We start from the raw sequence: 18,969 nt of genomic DNA, 5'->3' as shown, positions 1-18,969 counted from the left end.
AATAATAAAAATGCAAAGACAGATCTGAGTGGGCATCTCACTTCTCAAAACAATGCACACAAAGTATTCTCTATTTGTCATCATAATTTGTAGTTTTATTAGAATATTACATTGTACAGACTTTACAAACTCAAAAAGGCCACTCTTAAAACTATCTTTAAAAAACAAAAATAGACATGCCATTACAAACATGAATAAGGGCTTTTCATAAAGACTTGATAGGACTTATTACAATGCAAGGACACACGAGTACTGTATCTGATGGCTTTCTTTAGTGGACAGCGTTTAACCCATTTTAGTGGCTGCTTGTGCTGAACGCTCGGTCACTGCGCCGCCTCCGGCCTTCTGTGAGCTGAAGAGCAGAGGAAAGGTCATAAGCAATCATGAAATATAGCAGTGAAATGTGTTTATATTCTTTTAAAAAGATTAAAATAAGCACAAATTTAACAAACTGTAAATGTGCACTATAATATACATTTTAAAAAGTCTTGAATTAGTAGTAGATAGCCTCATTGAATTATTTGCCAGTTTGTTTTGACATCTGTCACATGGAGTCTGGGAGATTTATATAAGAAGGGGACGTTTGATTGACGTTTAAAAACCAACACGGTCTGCTTTTTGCATTAACATAACACAAACAACTGGTTTATCAACAAAAACATATTAATATTAAAGCGAACAGTGGTGCCGCATTATACAAAAATAATGTCATCTTATATAGTTAAGCGAAAGAGCCTTAAACCCCTTGAATCAATTCTGTAAAGTCAAATCAATAAACAGCATTTTTTGGGGGTTTTCACAAAGTAAGATACTGGAACTCATTTTGATAATTGTTGAAAAATATTCAATACAATTTCGATACCACAGGAAATAGCGGTCACAACACTGAAACGTAACTAATATATAATAAATATATGATTATTATGTTAAAAGACAGAAAACATCACTTAATTTATATATATATTTTAACAAAATAATTGTTACATTTTATATTTAAATTGGTATATATAATAATATAATTTCATATTTAATATATAATATAATATATAATATTTATCATAATAAATAATAATAAATCATAATAATGTTTATAACATTTGTCTTAATAAACAAATTATAATTTACTTGCAAAGAGGGAAATCAGAAAAATGCATGAAATGAGTGCCGAAGCCTTTTTGAATTGATATTGATATTTACAGAAACCTTTTTAAATTGATATTTACGAAGAAAAAAAAACAAAAAAAACTTTATTTCTGACAACACCACTTGACAACCATTAACTAGTGCCACTCCAGAAATCACGAGAAAAGCGTAAAGGAACCTGTGTCAGAGACTGAAAGTCGACTTAGTTCTCTGTCCAGTTCCTCGTCTGTGATGCCTAGACCGGAATCAGGCACAGAGGGCAGAGACTGGACAAAGTCAGCATCCAGGATACCCGTTTTCCTTGGAGGAGAAAAAGGATGCGTTGGGACCACCGGGAGCACGTCGTTATCTGGGGCGGCTTTCTCCAATAATGACTTCAGCTCCTCCTCCAGCTCCTCTGAATCCTCACCTATAAGCACACGAAGCATTCGTTTTCAAGGCAGCTTGTTTCAATTCCAGCTCAGTTGTGGAAGAGTGACAGTACTGTTATTCACCAATCAACTGTAGTCTGATAAGCAGAAATACCGATCATAGGAAAACGACCTGCACCCATGAAAAGTTCTACAGATGCACAGAATTCAGGAAAAAACGTGAAGTGAGACTCGCGTACCAGAATCCGGCGCTCCACTGGCGAGAGTCTGGCTGACTTCATCCTGAGTGTCGCATAGCTGTGCAAAAAGCATAAATGGAAAATAAAGGACATGTACGATTGCATTCGGCATAAACCATGCATTTGTGATGAACCACCTCCTGTATCTGATCAACCAGGTTTTCTGCTCGCTCCACCGTCACACCCTTCAAGGAGATCCTCAGAGCCGCCACACCTGCCTGGTATGCCTGCATCACCTGTCCACGCACATTAAAACATGTCATTAAGCCATGCATTACGTACAGAGCCCTCCACTAATATTGGCACTCTTGGTAAATATGAGCAAAGGCGGCTGTGTTTTATCCATACATTCAAAAAAAAAAAAAAAAAGTCTTCCTAACATTTCTTATGTTTATTGTAAAGTGTCCTTGAGCTCTGGAAAGGCGTTATATAAATAAAACATTATTATTATTATTATTCATGTCCTCTTCCAGGCAGCTTTGTAACATCTTTAGTTCATTGAAACGTATTAAATATTGCCTTGATGGTGGAGAATGGGGATTTTTCAATGCTTTCTCTTTGAATGATTAAGGGAATTTGGCCATTGTTTTCCTTGTATTTATATTTATATTTAAAGTCACGGCTGAACAATTTCATGCTCCTTGTCACCCTGGTGTACTAAAAAAAAAAAAAAATGTAAATAGGTATGGGAATATACTTCAGAGATATTCTACTCATAAGGATTTCTAGGGGTGCCTATAATTGTGGCCAACATGCACTAAAATGTATAGAAATTTATATTTGCAACATTGGGACTAATTCCACAGTTTTTTGTTCATTGCATATAGAGCCCACTCCGTCTGCCATGTGCTTTTACAATATAGTCGAGATCCACGTCTTGATTTATTACTTCATCACCGAGAAAGCTTGGAAAGGTTGCCAGATTGTAGAGATGAAGTAACATACTTTGCAAAAAACGTGTCCGTTTAAAAGAAAAGTTCTGATTGGAGGATTTAAACGTTTAAAAATGTGGCAACGCTTGATCATGAAAGCTCGCGGAGGCATATTTTCAGGATTAATCTGTGAGGAAATATTGCAGATAATTACACTCAATCGAGAGAAATACGATAAATATGAATTACCGTGCAATCATAATGTCACGCGTTTATTTATTATAAAAGCATTTGCCTCTTTAAGCGGTGTAGACGACACTGTCAGAAAAACGTAAAGAAATGCAAGAAAAAGAAGCGCCGTCTTGTGCGAGTGTGATGCGGCGAAGCGTGGGAGTTGACCAAACAGCATGTGCTAAACCCGGAGCAGACGGTCAGTGCATCTGTGCGCCTCACCAGCCGGTCGGTTTGGGAGTTGGCTATTCTGTCCAGGATCCCCTTCACCGTCTCGAGCTGAGCGAACAGACGGTCCGCTTTCTTCTCCACCCGCTTGCTCCCGCGCAAACACCTCAGGGCCTGTGGCGAGGCAAAGGTAAGGCAATATCATTAAAACCAAATTCCTTGCCTACTGCAACGGGCGCAAAAAGCGCACTCGTACCTGAGATTTCTTCCCCTCTCGAAGCAGCGATTTTGCCTGCTGCTTGCACCTGCGCAGTAGACACACATACTTTAACTGCAGCTCTACTGTAATAACCCATCGTGTCACAGAAATGGCGCTGGTCGGCTCACTTTTCTGCTTCCTGTCCCAACGCCTCCACCCTCTCCTCCAGAAGCTTCTCGCTGCGCTGGAGCTGATAGATGCCCAGGTCCACCTCGCTGACGGGGGATACGCGGCCTTGTCCTGCCTGACTAAATTTCACCAGCTATACACGCACACGGTCAAACGTTTCATTAGGAACAAACAAGTGGTTAAAGAAAATCACAATTAAAAAGAAACATTTTCTATACTTTTTACACTTTCTTTACTTTTCTCTTCAGAAATCATGCTAATATGATTTGCTGCTCAAGAAAAATTTCTCATTATCAATATTAAAAACCTTTCAATAGTCAAATGTTCAAACAAGCAGCATTTATCATTCAATTCAACATCAGCTATAGAAATCTTTTGTAACATTATAAATGTCTTTACTATGGAAGCCTGTTTCCACCACAGAATCATTTTACAAAAAAAATGAATAAAAATGCATAAATTATTTAGAAAAACTTTTACGTAAATTTTTTGCCTTTTATTTCTGTGATATATTTTATGTTATCGAAATTCTGAGGAAAAAAAAAAAGGAATTCTTACCGAAGTGCAAGTAGAAAAGACAGAACTTTAACATAAAAAGTCAATTATTTTTGTGGCAGGAATAAGATTCCATACGTATTTCATGCAAATTAAATGCATAATTGCAGGATACAAATCTAAATAAATTAATTTTAAAACACACTTAAGAAGAATAGTAAAGCAAGGAATAACTGAAAACGGTATAGCTTGCATTATTACCTACAGAGTTGTCAAAATGCATGAATTTTCTTTCCCTAACGCCTGTGCGTCTACGTGCTCAAACGCACCTTCTCTCCTTCATGGAGCGAGACGGTGACGTGTTTCTCTCTCTGCAGCTGCAGCAGGGCCAGGCAGAGCGAGCTTTCATCGGGACAGATGTGAGAGGAGAGAGCACGCAGCTCTTGGAAGGACAACAGAGAATGTGCTGCTAAAGGAGAAGCCCGATACGTCGCCAGGAGCGCCGCAGCCTTTTCCTGCAAGACAAAAAACAGCCCTTTTAAATAATATACAGTGGGGTCCAAAAAAGTTTTTTTTTTTACATAATCATATAAATTTGAGATAAAAATGGAATTTAAGAATGCCTTAGTATTAGGTAGATTGCAGCAGCGATTTGCAGTGTATGAACGTATATATGTTCGGTCCAAAGGGCAATGCAAATCAATACCAGTCATTTTACAACTTTCTCTTGAATTTTTGACAACTGTTTTTCTGTGTATGTGATATATATATATATATATATGGACAGTGAAACTGAAACGCCTGGTTTTAGACCCCAATATTTCATTAGTATGGTTTAGGGCCTCCTTTTGCGACAGATACAGGATAAAAATGACAGATACAGGTCCTGCACAGTGGCCCGAGGGGTTTGAGCCATTAATAGCGTCCAGGTCACTATGTGATGCTGATGGAGGAAAAGTTTCCTGACTCGCTCCTCCAAAACACCCCAAAGTGATCAATGATATTTAGATCCGGTGACTGTGCAGGACATGGGAGATGTTCAGCTTCACTTTCATGTTCATCAAAGAGGCAACGTTTGAACCACTGGGTGCACATGGTCCTTCAGAAGGGTTCCTTGGCATTGACTCGCTCATCTAGCTCAAGTATTGGTCTAGGGAATGACATGATATTACAGCCCGAACCATCACTGATCCACCCCCATGCTTTCAGCAGTCCGGGCGGTACGCTTCTTTGGGGCTTCTCCACACCGTAACTCTGCAGGACGTGGGAAAGACGGTGAAGGTGGACAGAGAACGATACAGGTTTCACACAGTCTATAGCCCACGGTTTTCGCGGCTGGCACCATTGAGCCCTGTGATACCCTGGTTCTTGATAAATCACAAAAACTTGCTTAAAGCTTCACACGCTGCTCTTACTGGTGGAATGTGCGTCAACGAAGACCGGCCACCAGGCTGCTCAAATATAGCCATGAAACACTAAATTGGCCGGTGTTTCGGTTCTATCGTCCAACCCCTGTATGTATCAGAACAATGTAAACAACTGTAACATTTGTATATCTGGCCAGTTTGTTTCATCCTTGCTGAATAAGGGACATAATTACAGCTTGCAGAAATGCACTTCCCTCTTTTAGTCTGGATTTACTAAAGACATGGAGCATTACCTTAATGAGGAAAAGGCCTGGACGGTCATTTGAGTCCGGCTTTATTGTATATCCATTTGTATAGAGTTTCCCCTTTAGACGGGAAACTTCGGAGCATTTAAACGGATCGTGAAAGGTTTCAGTTAACGTACTTTCAAGTAAGGGATCCGCACTTGCTCTATCTTCTTTATAACTTTACAATTGATTTTAATATTGCACCGAGAGACAGTCTGGTTGCTCTTTTGTGAACTGATTGATCTACACATCCAAAACCAAAGACTGTCATTTCACTGCAGTCCGTGCCATTAATTTAACGCCCCAAAATCCATTTTTTGGGCCTGTGGTGTTAGCAGATTACATGCATTGCTCCGTTTATGAATCTGACTCGCTGTTACTTACTTTGACCAGGTCAATCACAACAAACGACTCCTCCAGCGGGACCCTGCCGCTGCCCAGCAGAGCCGACAGAGTCCACTTCAGAGGTCGAACCAGCAAGAGTCCGACCCCCCACGACAACCAGCCCGAGTCCACGTTTGCAGCGAAGTCCGATTCCTTCTGCACCTTCCCGCTTCTAGAAGAACAACAGAAGGAATCAGAGCGGCACGCCGTGATCTGCGCTGGAGGTGACGCCGACTCACCTAACCATGCTCTGAAGAACCGTGCTCAAGCCCAGAGGAACGCAGCCCTTCCTCCTGAAGCTCTCGTTCAGCTCCTGCAGACTCACGCACACCGTCCCGCGCCGCCGGCACTGATCAGCGATCAGAGGGCTCCAGAAGTCGATCTTCCCATCCCAGTCCGTGCTGTCAACATCTCGGTTCTCTTTGAAGGCAGAGAACAAGAAAGCCATTCGCTCGTCGTCCTCCCAGTCCGACGGGAAACACGAAGACCTCTTCTCCACCGACATTGTGCTGTGAATGAGAGTCCGAATGATTACTAAAAGAAGTGCACTTCGGCATACTTTTAAAAAAAGAGCACTAATTATGGAAATAATACACTTTAAAAGGTGTAAAGGAAGTGAACGTATGGTTTTTAGACACTTCACGGCATGTTATTTGCAATTACATTAAATGTACTTAAGTACGACTCAAGAACACTTTTGTTAACGCTTCATTTTAAGGTGTCCGTGTTACATATTCTTACTATTATAAAAATGATTAATTATGCATGCAAGTAACCCTAAACCAAACCTGTATTATTATGCACACACATATAAATATATATAAAAAAAACTTCAAATGCAATATGAGTGTTAGTCAATACATTAAAATAAGTGTAACACTTTAAAGTGCAACAACATATCATTAAAGCAATGATTTAAAATCTTTTAATTTTACATTGTTACAATGTGCACTTTTAAAACGCATAATAAAGTCATGAAAGTGTACACATTTTTCATTTAAGTTTTTTTTTTGAGTAATATGTTATCTGCAAGGACAGATTGTTTGCAGGTATTAAGATTTTTAGTACACTACAACTACATTTAAGAGCAGAAAAAGTGGCAAGTGCAGCCTGCTAACATGATGTGGATTTATTTTATTTTATTTTTAAAGGTTTTAAATTCAAATGAACGTATAAATATTAAACACTGGGCGACCGGTCGCTATTTTAATAGCCCAGGCAAATGATGTTCAACAGCACAAATATTACATTTCTCTAACACGAGCTCATGCGATAATCTTAAAATAATTATTTGTATAAAATAGCGGAAACGAGGCGCGTAAAACAAGGCTGTCACTTCATGCGAGTCACCTTATAAGCTCTCTAACTAGTAAACATGCCTATATTTTGAACGTGACTTAAAACCAAATAAATAACGATCCCTACTACGCTGTGTGTCAAAATCTAGTGAGCTGCAGGGCTTTGATGTCTGATGTATGATACGATGCTGCCTAGGTAGGTAGCTTCTTAGGTTTGATTCTCAGCCAAGCACTGTCTCTCCAACCTCAGGTAAGATTTAGGCTCAGACCTCGAGTTCAAGCAGCTGGATCAGCTAAGATCTCCTCAGTGTTTGTCGAGACATCCATCGGCGGGGACCCGCATGCTGCTTGAATCTTCGGCGGCGGAGGGAGGAAGGCGACCGGCTCCGTGTCACGGTTTAAGAGCACGACGAAGACGACTGCGGCTCACCCGGAAGACAACAACAACAACAACAGCGCTCTTTTCTCTCTGCTCGTCCTGAAAACACCACCGAGGACAACTTACTGCCACCTCGAGGTGGAAACCGGCGACTGGAAAACACTCACCGAAGTGTACTCAGCTTTAGTGAATATGCACTTTTAGCGTACTTCAGATCTTAAAGCGCACGTGCAAAAAAAAAAAAAAAAAAAATACACACAGATCGTTTTTCAATTTTTTTAAGTGCATTACTACATTTCTATTTTGTCTATTAAGGCGTAGTAGATATAATAATTCTGTTTTATATCAATACACTTATTTTGACGTGTTTACTAAGAAGACTTTAGGCTACATTTAACAACATAGGCTAGGCTAGTTGCACGAAGGCTAATGTGTGACAAGGATATATTTTTTTTTTCATTTACATTTAATTTTAAATGATATGAAAGAATTTGCACAAAAATATCACATTGGGTTCAGACTTAAACTTTCTTTTACATCTGCTAAAACTTTCTATTAATTTTTTAAGGCCTGAAGAATAATATTTATCCATTATTGACAAGGGTTCGGTGTTGCATTTTAATAAAGGAGCTGTTTATTGCAATAGTTTCATATGTGACCCGGGACGGCAAAAATGGTCTTAAGGTGCTGGGGTACGTGCAATAGCCAAAAATACTCCGTATCGGTCAAAATTATAAATATAACACACTATAAATATAGTAAAACGTAGTTTTTTAATTACCAAGCATTGCTAAGAACTTCATTGGGACACCTTTAAAAGTGATTTTCTCAGTATTGATTTTTTTTATTCAGCTTCCAGATGTCTTAACAAACCATACATCAATGAAAAGCTTTTTTCAGCTTTCAGATGATGTATAAATCTCAAATGTGAAAAAAAACAATTGGGCCCAGGGTCACATGTACGTTTATAGGATACATGTTTAATTTATGATAACAAAGCCATATATATATATATATATATATATATATATATATATATATATATATATATATATATATATATAAAATTTATATATTCAATTCAATTCAATTCAAGTTTATTTGTATCATTGAGCAACTTCAAATTTTACAAGACAAAAGCAATTGGTCCAAATAGTCACACAACAGGATGCGTTACAAAACAGCTGGATGAATTACAATGTAGAAAGTCCAAGATAGATAAGATTGCACAAGATATCATTGAAACTTCATGTAATAAAAATTGGTAAATATCACAGATAAGGTCAAATAATACTTCCATGAATAAGTCTCCAGTCTCCAGTCTAGAAGAAACGTGTTCCTCAGCTGACTTCTGACTGTTCTGATTGTTCTTGAGAAGATCCGTCAGGATCAGGTCTACTCCCCCAGCAGAGGAAACGGCAGCACAGACGACTTCAGCTGATTTTTGGAGTATCTGGTCTTCTGCAGGTGGCTCTGTTTGGGAGGCCCGATCTTTGGAAGCCTAACATTTTGTCTCGCGCCGGCTCGAAAGCTTTCAGATTTCTTCATCTCCCTTTTCCTTTGCTCTTCTGTACACGCGACCTCCTCGATCGATTCGTCTTCGCTGTCGTTCTCCACCCATGGAGTCAGAGACCACGGCTCCTCGCGCTCCTCCGTGTTCACCGACCTCCTCGTGAAACACACAGTTCTCTGGTGAAACTGTTGGCTCTGCGGCATATGTTTTGGGAGACTTATTAAGGCTTTCTCATAATCTTCTTTGCTCTTCAGCCTCCTGGAAGAACATGCATGCTTCTGGAGCTCCCCGGCACAAGACGGACTCCTCTGAAGATCCTCTACAGACGCACTCTTTTGAAGTTCCTCTACATTGTCCTCATTTGTCCAGAGCATGTTTTCAGGAGAAACATCCTTCTGAAGGATCTGCTCTGTATGCTGGGTTAGGTGTTGGTTCCCTGGTGCTCCTCCTAGAAGTGTCAAACTGGCTCTTACATTACTTTCCTTTCTGTTAAATTCGTCCTCCTTAAGCAACATGCGCTGACAGCCTGGCAAACTGAGATTTTTGTTACTGGCCCAAACCCGCGAGGAGCCTTGGATTTCGCAAGGACCGTAAGAAGCCGCGGGACAGAAGAGTTTGTCTGGACGGGTCCACTGCTTTCTATAATCCAGCCTCGTTCTGTTTATGTCCGGCGATTTGATTGGTGGACGAGGAGCGTGTTTTCCTCGCATCCTCTAAGCTGTAAGTCCATAAATCACGATATAAACAGGAAAAGCAGTTTAAGCCAGTAGCGGCTTTAAAAGTAAACAAGACCGTAGTTCCGCTCCTGGATTCTGATTGGACGAGACGCGTTCGAAGCTGTCGTAAATTACTCCAGAAACACACACCTGGGACCTTTGTGTATAAATAGTTCTTTAATGAAGTATTAGTGACCCCTGCTGGCCTATTATTGTTATTGTTATTATTGTTATTATTATTATCATCATCATCTAAATTTAGCCTACTGTAAACTAGGGCTTGTTTTGTTTTTAAACGCACGTTTAAAATATAGGCTATAAAGAATATATGCTGTGAAAATCAGAAACTGTCAAATGTGGGAAAAGGTTAAAATATTTAAAATATCGTTGTTGCTGCTTTTAACCTCTTAAGACCCGAGAAAAACATTTTAGGATTTTTGTATTTTATTTTATTTTATGTCTTTAATGTTTAGAGCATTAAAAATAATGTACACACACACACACACACACACACACATATATATACATTATATATATATATATATATATTTTTTTTTATTATATTGCATCCATCAGCTATGCTATGTCCTCGGTTGAGCACAGCAGGACTCTTAAGTTTCTTATATAAAAATGAAAAGACATTAATAAAACATGCATAGGCAAAAACAATTGATTTTTAAAATCACGAATACATTTTTAGATTTAATTTTGTTAAATCTTTGTATAAAGATGATTCTCAACTATGTTATAACAGAATCATTCATTATACCATTTTTCTTCATAAACAGGTCTTCTCATTATATACAACTCATTTATAAACTAAATCTAATTTGCATATTAGTGTGTTTTTGGGGCAACATATAAAGAAAGAAGTGCAATAATGGGAGCAATAATTAACAAGATTATGATTATAATATATATTACTTCATAGAATACTGAAATGTCTGAAATCTATTCATTTGCGATGTCTCCCAAAATGCATAATAAACATGAGGACATAAATAAAATTAACATCCCGTTTCTTAAGGCACAGAAAAGTCATGTTTTGATCTGAAACTCCATAACATCTTCCTGAGATGTCGATTTATGACACACAATTAGACAGATTTAAATGATAATTGCAAAATATTATATATTTGTGTCACTATGTTAATTTCAGACATTTTTAAAGACGTCCAATCATTCAGTATCTCTGAAAAGCCTTGAATTTCATTAAAATGTTAACGAATGTGCTATATGATTAATAAAACACTGAAAAAAAATTCGCCTTACCTGCTTTATTTTATACAAATATAATATGTATTTTATATACCTCTCGTAATATGTAGTAAATAAATTATGCAGCTTTGAAGCACGTGAAGAATAAAGTTCAAACTTTAAGCGGTTTAAGTTGATTTCTAAACATGTACAATGTTTGTTTTAAAATGCTGTAAAAATGTCTAAAATTAGTACGAAATATTCATGAAGTTGTTTTTTTTATATTGCTCTAAATTTTATGGCAATATGAACATATATAAATATATAATATAAAATGAACATATCTTAATGTACTGACCTTTATTCAGTCTTGCTTTATTAAACACGGCTAAGAAAACATGACAAAAAAATCCTGTTATACATGTAGCCCCTATTATACATTGTTTTATACATTGTACAGTACTTTTATGCTTGTGCAATGAGTTTGAGATAACTGTATTAATATTTGAGCCTGCAGTAAAGTCAGATTTCTTTTCTTTTTGCTTATGATTTAATTGATCATGCCCAACCATTTCTTGAGCTTCTAAAAACTCACTGAATCTTCTGGTGTATGTTGAATAGGTCAGATACCCAAGTAGTTGAGAGCTGTATGTTGTATTTGTATCTCTCTAATATGCTTGTAATTTACTTTGACCTGACAATTGATCTTTAGGGCCTTTTGGGCCAAGCACACCTTATTCTAAGAAAATGCTGAATTATTGTTTTTTGGACAACAATACATTGCATTTTGATGTCATTATAAATCATGCTATCAGAACTTTTAATTAAATGAGATGACAATTGAAAAAGTAGTTTTGCACAAAAAGTTTAATTTGCGGTCTAAGCCACTTTTGGAGACCGCTTCATCCCTTCACGGGCTGATTCTTTGATCTCCTGTAAAGGTAGATGAGGACAGAATTAGGCCTTCTGTCGCCCAGAAGAAGTGAAACGCCGGTCTTCAGGTTCTTTAAGGGTGAACGCCGGACGGCCCGCTGCGGAGCCACAATCTCCGGCACATGCGCGCTTTTCTTTTGCTCTTTAATCTTCTGGTGAGCCTCGTCTCGCTTCTCCTGCAACCCTGCGCTCGGGTCTTCTGGAAGTTTAAACACGGCGGTTTGACCTTTCCTCACTTTCTCCGAGTGATCTGCGGGAAAAGCACTGCTCTTTTCACAGAGGCTCTGGTCTTTTTCCCCATCTTCCTCGCTCCTTAGCTCCTGCACACAATCAACGTCTGTCTGGAGATCGTCTACAGAAGGATCTTTCACCCGAAGAGCGTCTGCAGAAGATCTCTCCGTCTGAAGGTGCACCGCAGAAGAAGCGTTTCCCAGTAAGACGTTTTGTCTGTTGTGGAGCAGGTATCGGCTCCGGGGCATCTTTTTCTCCTCAGACTCATTTTGAAGCGATGCCAAGCTTGCTGTTACGTTGGTCTCCTCAGGCACGCTTTCTAGAGCACTTTCGCTTTCTTCTTTGTTCTGTTGCTCTTCTTTAAGAGGACAATAAGTCTCGAGGAAGTAGTTTAACAGTCGCCTTTGTTTTGCCGAACTAACAGTCGCCTCTTCTATTGGTGCCATCATTTGGAGCCCCCTGCTGGCACAAGGACTGCTGAACTTTGGATACGGAGCCGAGCTCCTGACCACAGAGTTGGGGATATAGCCATCAGGAGCCACGGGCCAAATTATTTTCTCCAGACGGGTCCACTGCTTTCTAACGCCGCACCTCTTGCTTGTTTCCCGCGGTTTGGTGGAAGCACGAGGAGCGCGTTTTCCCGTCTCTGATGTCATCTTTAAATGTGAGTTAAATCAGCCTGCGATTAACGACCGGTACGGCCAGCACGTCCTTGAAAATGTGCGAGAGATCGACAGCGCTGCAATTCGGCGGGAAAATTAGAACGTCTCACGTTTACGCCGTTGTGACGTCACCGCGCCGAGACGTCAGACGTTCCGAGAGTTTAAATCTTTGAAATAAAAGCCGCTGAAACGTTCTGATCGAGTTCTGTGCCCGGGAAACGTTTTTTTTTAATGTAACAGAATCGTTCAATAAAAAGCCAGCAGGCCTATATATTAGTCTAGTTCCGACTTCACAAAGATACAAAAACATCATTCACGCACCGGAAAGGTTATACACTTCATGCAGTTTTATGGAAGCTGAAGTCACTGACACGCAATTCAGCAAACAGTGTATATTTAGGCTATATAATATACAAACAAATAAATAAGAGCGCAAATAACAAATGAAGACAAGACAAGAACTAATGTTTCAGTGAGGCACCTGAGTGGACGTAAATAGGACCCTAATGTTTAATTGTTTAATAACAGAAAGGCCATGAGTATAATTATTGAATAAATAAGTACTTAAATTAAAAAACCGAGCTGATGAAACACTCTCGTCCCGTTTCTACTACTCAAAAAAAGCTGAAATGTTTAATGAGTTTATTTGCAGGTTATATGCTAATTTTGGCATATTATTTGCGTTTAGATGCTAAATGATTGGCTAGAAGTTTACAAGCAAGGGCTTCGGCTGACGTAGAAATTTGGGAAAAGGTGAAGAGAGGAGCGCGATTTGGAAAAGAAAAGGTCTGTGAGTCGCCCCCTGGAGGAGGAAGAAAGAGAGACGTGTCCTGTGAGAGAGAAACGAGAAAGAAGAAGAAGAAAGAAGCAAAAGTGGTGAAGGACAAGGCTCTGGAGAAGTGTGTGTGAAGTGAGTAGTCGGTAAAGGAAAGGCCAAAAAGCTTACAGCACCTGGTATTCCCAGGCGGTCTCCCATCCAAGTACTAACCAGGCCCGCCCCTGCTTAGCTTCCGAGATCGGACGAGATCGGGCGTGCTCAGGGTGGTGTGGCCGTAAGCGACAGAACTAGAGAGAGAGACACATTTAAAGAAGAAGAAGAAGAAGAAGAAGAAGAAGAAGAAGAAGAAGAAGAAGAAGAAAGACTACGACGACTCCATTCTTTATCTTTTCTCCTCAAGAAAAGTCACGCCTACGTCACTATATGGACTCCGCCCCTTTTGGCGCGCCTTCTTTAATACGCGCGCTTCCTTAATTCCTCATCTCACACATTTTTTTAATTCAATTATTCAATTAACCGCCAAAAATCAAGGTCTCCGTCACGCACTTGACTTCAAGTAAATTTCTCAAACATTTAAAACAACACACTAATGTCATACTTATGTCGGATATCAATTCAATTGTCAAATTATCAAATTATGTTTTTTTTAATGTAAATAAATCAAATAAACCTATGTTGTGCTGAAGAACTTTGAAGTAAATTTGGGCGTATTTTTCAATGATCTGAATGAAAAATGGATTTCCTATGCTTAATGCGAATTAAAACAAGCATAAATAATAAAAATAATAATAATAATAATAATAGTATATTTAAAAAAAAGTTTTAAGAAGTAAACACATTCAAAAGGGCGTTTTGCTTACGATGAAAAAAACAAGCATCATACCTTGTTAATAAATAAAAATAATAATTAAAAAAAATAAAGTGAAAAATTAAACAATGAAATAAAATAGTATAAATTAAATTAAGTTAAAGAAATGGAACTGTATGTACTGGTTTTTAACAGCAACACGAAGAAAATCCGACTAGGGAATTATTCCCAGGGAACACATTTATGATTGGACACAGCTTCGGATCCCTCATATAAAGTTAAGAAGGAGACTTGGGTAACGTATGAAAGTATACATTTATTAATACACAAATTTTAAAATGATAATCACAGAAAAACACCGCTTCAAAACAAAAGAGAACACAAAAATAATTCAATGTTGGGTCCCTAGAATAATCACATTACAACATTGGCCTCAACAAAATATAATATAAACCATGCGTTAAAGCCGCCACACCAACAGGGGTACAAACAGAAAAAAGAAGAGAGAAAACTAAAAGATTTAGGTCAAACAAGAGACAATTCAACTCGAACAACAAGGTCATTTACAAAGCAAACAATTCAATCAAGAAAAAGTAAATAAACTGGGCTCACGTGGAGTTAAATACAACAAAAACAAAAAGAAACGGATTTAACGAATGGGAGCAAGGGAGGCAATCTTAAACTCCCGGGAATAAGGAAAAAATCAATCTGAAGCGTGCGTTAAAACCTCAGCCGAAGCAGACACGAACAGTCCCCTTTAACAGTCTCAATTTTTCTCGATTCTAATGATCTGTAGCCCGCTTACCGTGACAATGTCGCGACAAAATAAAAGCCTATGGGCACAGGTTTGTCCACCGCACCCTCAGATCACAGCGAGGAACCGGAAATCATGCCTGTTCGGCGCGTGACGATTAAAACGGATTAAAAACAACGGCTCGGAAGGATGTACGTTACCTGAAAGGCATCAGTCATCAGCTCCGCTAAGGCCGCGCCAGCCCAACAATGACTGAGAGAAACACTTTAAAAACACATGCGCTCAACGGGCCTTAAAGATAGCGCGTGCTGACCTGCAACACACACACACACACACACACACACACACACACACACACACACACACACACACACAGATACATATATGTGTATATATATATGTATATGTGTGTATATATATCATATATAAAAATAATTATATTTGACTGTGGTAATGCTGTTTAATATCCTGTTCTATAGTTGAATATATTTTACTCGACAGAGATTTGAAGATTTTAAGACGTTTATTCACTAATATATATGATGTAAAGATAGAACCAATCCGTGTGTGAATGCAGATGTAGAAAAGTGTGTAGTTATGTCTTTTTTTATTACTTAAAAATAATTCCCCAATGCTGAAATGTGTAATGAGTTTATTTGCAGGTTATATGCTAAATTTGGCATATTATTTGCGTTTAGACGCTAAATGATTGGCTAGAAGTTTACACGTAAGGGCTTCGGCTGAGGAAAAAAATTGGGAAAAGGTGAAGAGAGGAGCGCGATTTGGAAAAGAAAAAGTCTGTGTGTCGCCCCCTGGAGGAGGAAGAAGAGAGAGACGTGTCCTGTGAGAGAGAAACGAGAGAAGAAGAAGAAGAAGAAGAAGAAGAAAAGTGGTGAAGGACAAGGCTCCGGAGAAGTGTGTGTGAAGTGAGTAGTCGGTAAAGGAAAGGCCAAAAAGCTTACAGCACCTGGTATTCCCAGGCGGTCTCCCATCCAAGTACTAACCAGGCCCGCCCCTGCTTAGCTTCCGAGATCGGACGAGATCGGGCGTGCTCAGGGTGGTGTGGCCGTAAGCGACAGAAAAGAGAGAGAGACACATTTAAAAAGAAGAAGAAGAAGAAGAAGAAGAAGAAGAGAAGAAGAAGACTGTGACTCGACATTTCTTTATCTTTTCTCCTCAAGAAAAGTCACGCCTACGTCACTATATGGACTCCGCCCTTTTGGCGCGCCTTCTTTAATACACGCGCTTCCTTAATTCCTCATCTCACACATTTTTTTAATTAAATTATTCAATTAACCGCCAAAAATCAAGGTCTCCGTCACGCACTTGACTTCAAGTAAATTTCTCAAACATTTAAAACAACACACTAATGTCATACCTATGTCGGATATCAATTCAATATGTCAAATTATCAAATTATGTTTTTAATGTAAATAAATCAAATAAACCTATGTTGTGCTGAAGAACTTTGAAGTAAATTTGGGCGTATTTTTCAATGATCTGAATGGAAAATGGATTTCCTATGCTTAATGCGAATTAAAACAAGCATAAATAATAAAAATAATAATAATAATAATAATAGTATATTTAAAAAAAGTTTTTAAGAAGTAAATACATTCAAAAGGGGCGTTTTGCTTACGATTTAAAAAAAACAAGCATCATACACCATTGTTAATAAATAAAAATAATAATTAAAAAATAAAGTGAAAAATTAAACAATGAAATAAAATAGTATAAATTAAATTAAGTTAAAGAAATGGAACTGTATGTACTGGTTTTTAACAGCAACACGAAGAAAATCCGACTAGGGAATTATTCCCAGGGAACACATTTATGATTGGACACAGCTTCGGATCCCTCATATAAAGTTAAGAAGGAGACTTGGGTAACGTATGAAAGTATACATTTATTAATACACAAATTTTAAAATGATAATCACAGAAAAACACCGCTTCAAAACAAAAGAGAACACAAAAATAATTCAATGTTGGGTCCCTAGAATAATCACATTACAACATTGGCCTCAACAAAATATAATATAAACCATGCGTTAAAGCCGCCACACCAACAGGGGTACAAACAGAAAAAAAGAAGAGAGAAAACTAAAAGATTTAGGTCAAACAAGAGACAATTCAACTCGAACAACAAGGTCATTTACAAAGCAAACAATTCAATCAGAAAAAGTAAATAAACTGGGCTCACGTGGAGTTAAATACAACAAAAACAAAAAGAAACGGATTTAACGAATGGGAGCAAGGGAGGCAATCTTAAACTCCCGGGAATAAGGAAAAAATCAATCTGAAGCGTGCGTTAAAACCTCAGCCGAAGCAGACACGAACAGTCCCCTTTAACAGTCTCAATTTTTCTCGATTCTAATGATCTGTAGCCCGCTTACCGTGACAATGTCGCGACAAAATAAAAGCCTATGGGCACAGGTTTGTCCACCGCACCCTCAGATCACAGCGAGGAACCGGAAATCATGCCTGTTCGGCGCGTGACGATTAAAACGGATTAAAAACAACGGCTCGGAAGGATGTACGTTACCTGAAAGGCATCAGTCATCAGCTCCGCTAAGGCCGCGCCAGCCCAACAATGACTGAGAGAAACACTTTAAAAAACACATGCGCTCAACGGGCCTTAAAGATAGTGCGTGCTGTACACACACACACACACACACACACACACACACACACACACACACACACACACACACACACACACACACAGAACATATATGTGTGTATATATATATATATATATATATATATATTTGTATTACTTACAATAATAATTCAGAATAAATATTTGACTGTGGTAAATTTTTGCTGTTTAATTTAGATCCTGTTCTGCCCCTGCAGTTACTTAATATATTTTACATTTTTATTAAGACTTCACTAAAATGAATTTATTAAAGATGAACCAATCCTGTGAATGCAGATGTAGAAAATGAGTTTATTTGCAGGTTATAAAAAGGACCCTAAATTTGTGTAATAGTTTATTTGCAGGTTTTAGACGCTAAATGATTGGCTAGAAGTTTAGATGCTGAATGATTGGCTAAGTCGGCTGAGGCTAGAAGTTTACAAAAAATTGGGAAAAGGTGAAGAGAGGAGCGCGATTTGGAAAAGAAAAAGTCTGTGTGTCGCCCCCTGGAGGAGGAAGAAAGAGAGACGACTCCGAAGTGTCCTGTGAGAGAGAAAAGAAAAAGAAGAAGAAGAAGAAGAAGAAGCAAGTGGTGAAGGACAAGGCTCCGGAGAAGTGTGTGTGAAGTGAGTAGTCGGTAAAGGAAAGGCCAAAAAGCTTACAGCACCTGGTATTCCCAGGCGGTCTCCCATCCAAGTACTAACCAGGCCCGCCCCTGCTTAGCTTCCGAGATCGGACGAGATCGGGCGTGCTCAGGGTGGTGTGGCCGTAAGCGACAGAACTAGAGAGAGAGACACATTTAAAGAAGAAGAAGAAGGAGAACTACTATGACTCCACTCTTCTGTGTCTTTATCACGCTTTTCTTTCTTTTCTCCTCAAGAAAAGTCACACTTACGCCACTATATGGACTCCGCCCCTTTTGGCGCGCCTTCTTTAATACACGCGCTTCCTTAATTCCTCATCTCACACATTTTTTTTAAATTAAATTATTCAATTAACCGCCAAAAATCAAGGTCTCCGTCACGCACTTGACTTCAAGTAAATTTCTCAAACATTTAAAACAACACACTAATGTCATACCTATGTCGGATATCAATTCAATTATGTTATTTAAA

General features: G+C 38.6%; 1 protein-coding gene and 3 non-coding genes across 4 annotated transcripts; all 4 read right to left on the bottom strand.

The window, feature by feature from the left end:
* Nucleotides 1-66: 66 nt before the first annotated feature.
* chmp7 (charged multivesicular body protein 7) lies at nucleotides 67-7,707 on the bottom strand. Its single transcript, XM_043246600.1, has 11 exons — nucleotides 7,513-7,707; nucleotides 6,185-6,454; nucleotides 5,946-6,117; nucleotides 4,237-4,422; nucleotides 3,412-3,545; nucleotides 3,281-3,329; nucleotides 3,079-3,198; nucleotides 1,891-1,989; nucleotides 1,754-1,811; nucleotides 1,322-1,552; nucleotides 67-352 (listed from the first exon to the last, which is right to left on the bottom strand). The coding sequence occupies exons 2-11, from the start codon at nucleotides 6,448-6,450 to the stop codon at nucleotides 324-326; spliced, it is 1,344 nt and encodes a 447-aa protein (XP_043102535.1). The 5' UTR covers nucleotides 6,451-6,454; nucleotides 7,513-7,707; the 3' UTR covers nucleotides 67-323.
* Nucleotides 7,708-13,813: 6,106 nt separating this feature from the next.
* LOC122351138 lies at nucleotides 13,814-13,932 on the bottom strand. The gene has a single exon (XR_006251700.1). It is a non-coding gene; the product is annotated as a 5S ribosomal RNA (ribosomal RNA).
* Nucleotides 13,933-16,169: 2,237 nt separating this feature from the next.
* LOC122351136 lies at nucleotides 16,170-16,288 on the bottom strand. Its single transcript, XR_006251699.1, has one exon. It is a non-coding gene; the product is annotated as a 5S ribosomal RNA (ribosomal RNA).
* A 2,221-nt stretch (nucleotides 16,289-18,509) lies between these two features.
* Nucleotides 18,510-18,628, bottom strand: LOC122351127. The gene has a single exon (XR_006251690.1). It is a non-coding gene; the product is annotated as a 5S ribosomal RNA (ribosomal RNA).
* Nucleotides 18,629-18,969: the final 341 nt, after the last annotated feature.

This window comes from Puntigrus tetrazona, chromosome 8, assembly GCF_018831695.1.
Source record: "Puntigrus tetrazona isolate hp1 chromosome 8, ASM1883169v1, whole genome shotgun sequence".
Lineage (NCBI taxonomy): Eukaryota > Metazoa > Chordata > Actinopteri > Cypriniformes > Cyprinidae > Puntigrus > Puntigrus tetrazona.
The sequence above is the reverse complement of the archived record's forward strand: the minus strand, read 5'-3'. Positions and strand labels throughout refer to the sequence as shown.

What these genes read in the sequence shown, in the direction of transcription:
- chmp7 (XM_043246600.1), bottom strand. Translation starts at nt 6,450, where the DNA reads ATGTCGGTGGAGAAGAGGTCTTCGTGTTTCCCGTCGGACTGGGAGGAC. An exon ending in ACTCCCAAACCGACCGGCTG is followed by an intron (nt 1,990 to 3,078) that starts GTGAGGCGCACA and finishes GTGCGTGGACAG; the next exon opens with GTGATGCAGGCATACCAGGC. An exon ending in ACTTTCAGTCTCTGACACAG is followed by an intron (nt 353 to 1,321) that starts GTTCCTTTACGC and finishes TCTGCTCTTCAG; the next exon opens with CTCACAGAAGGCCGGAGGCG.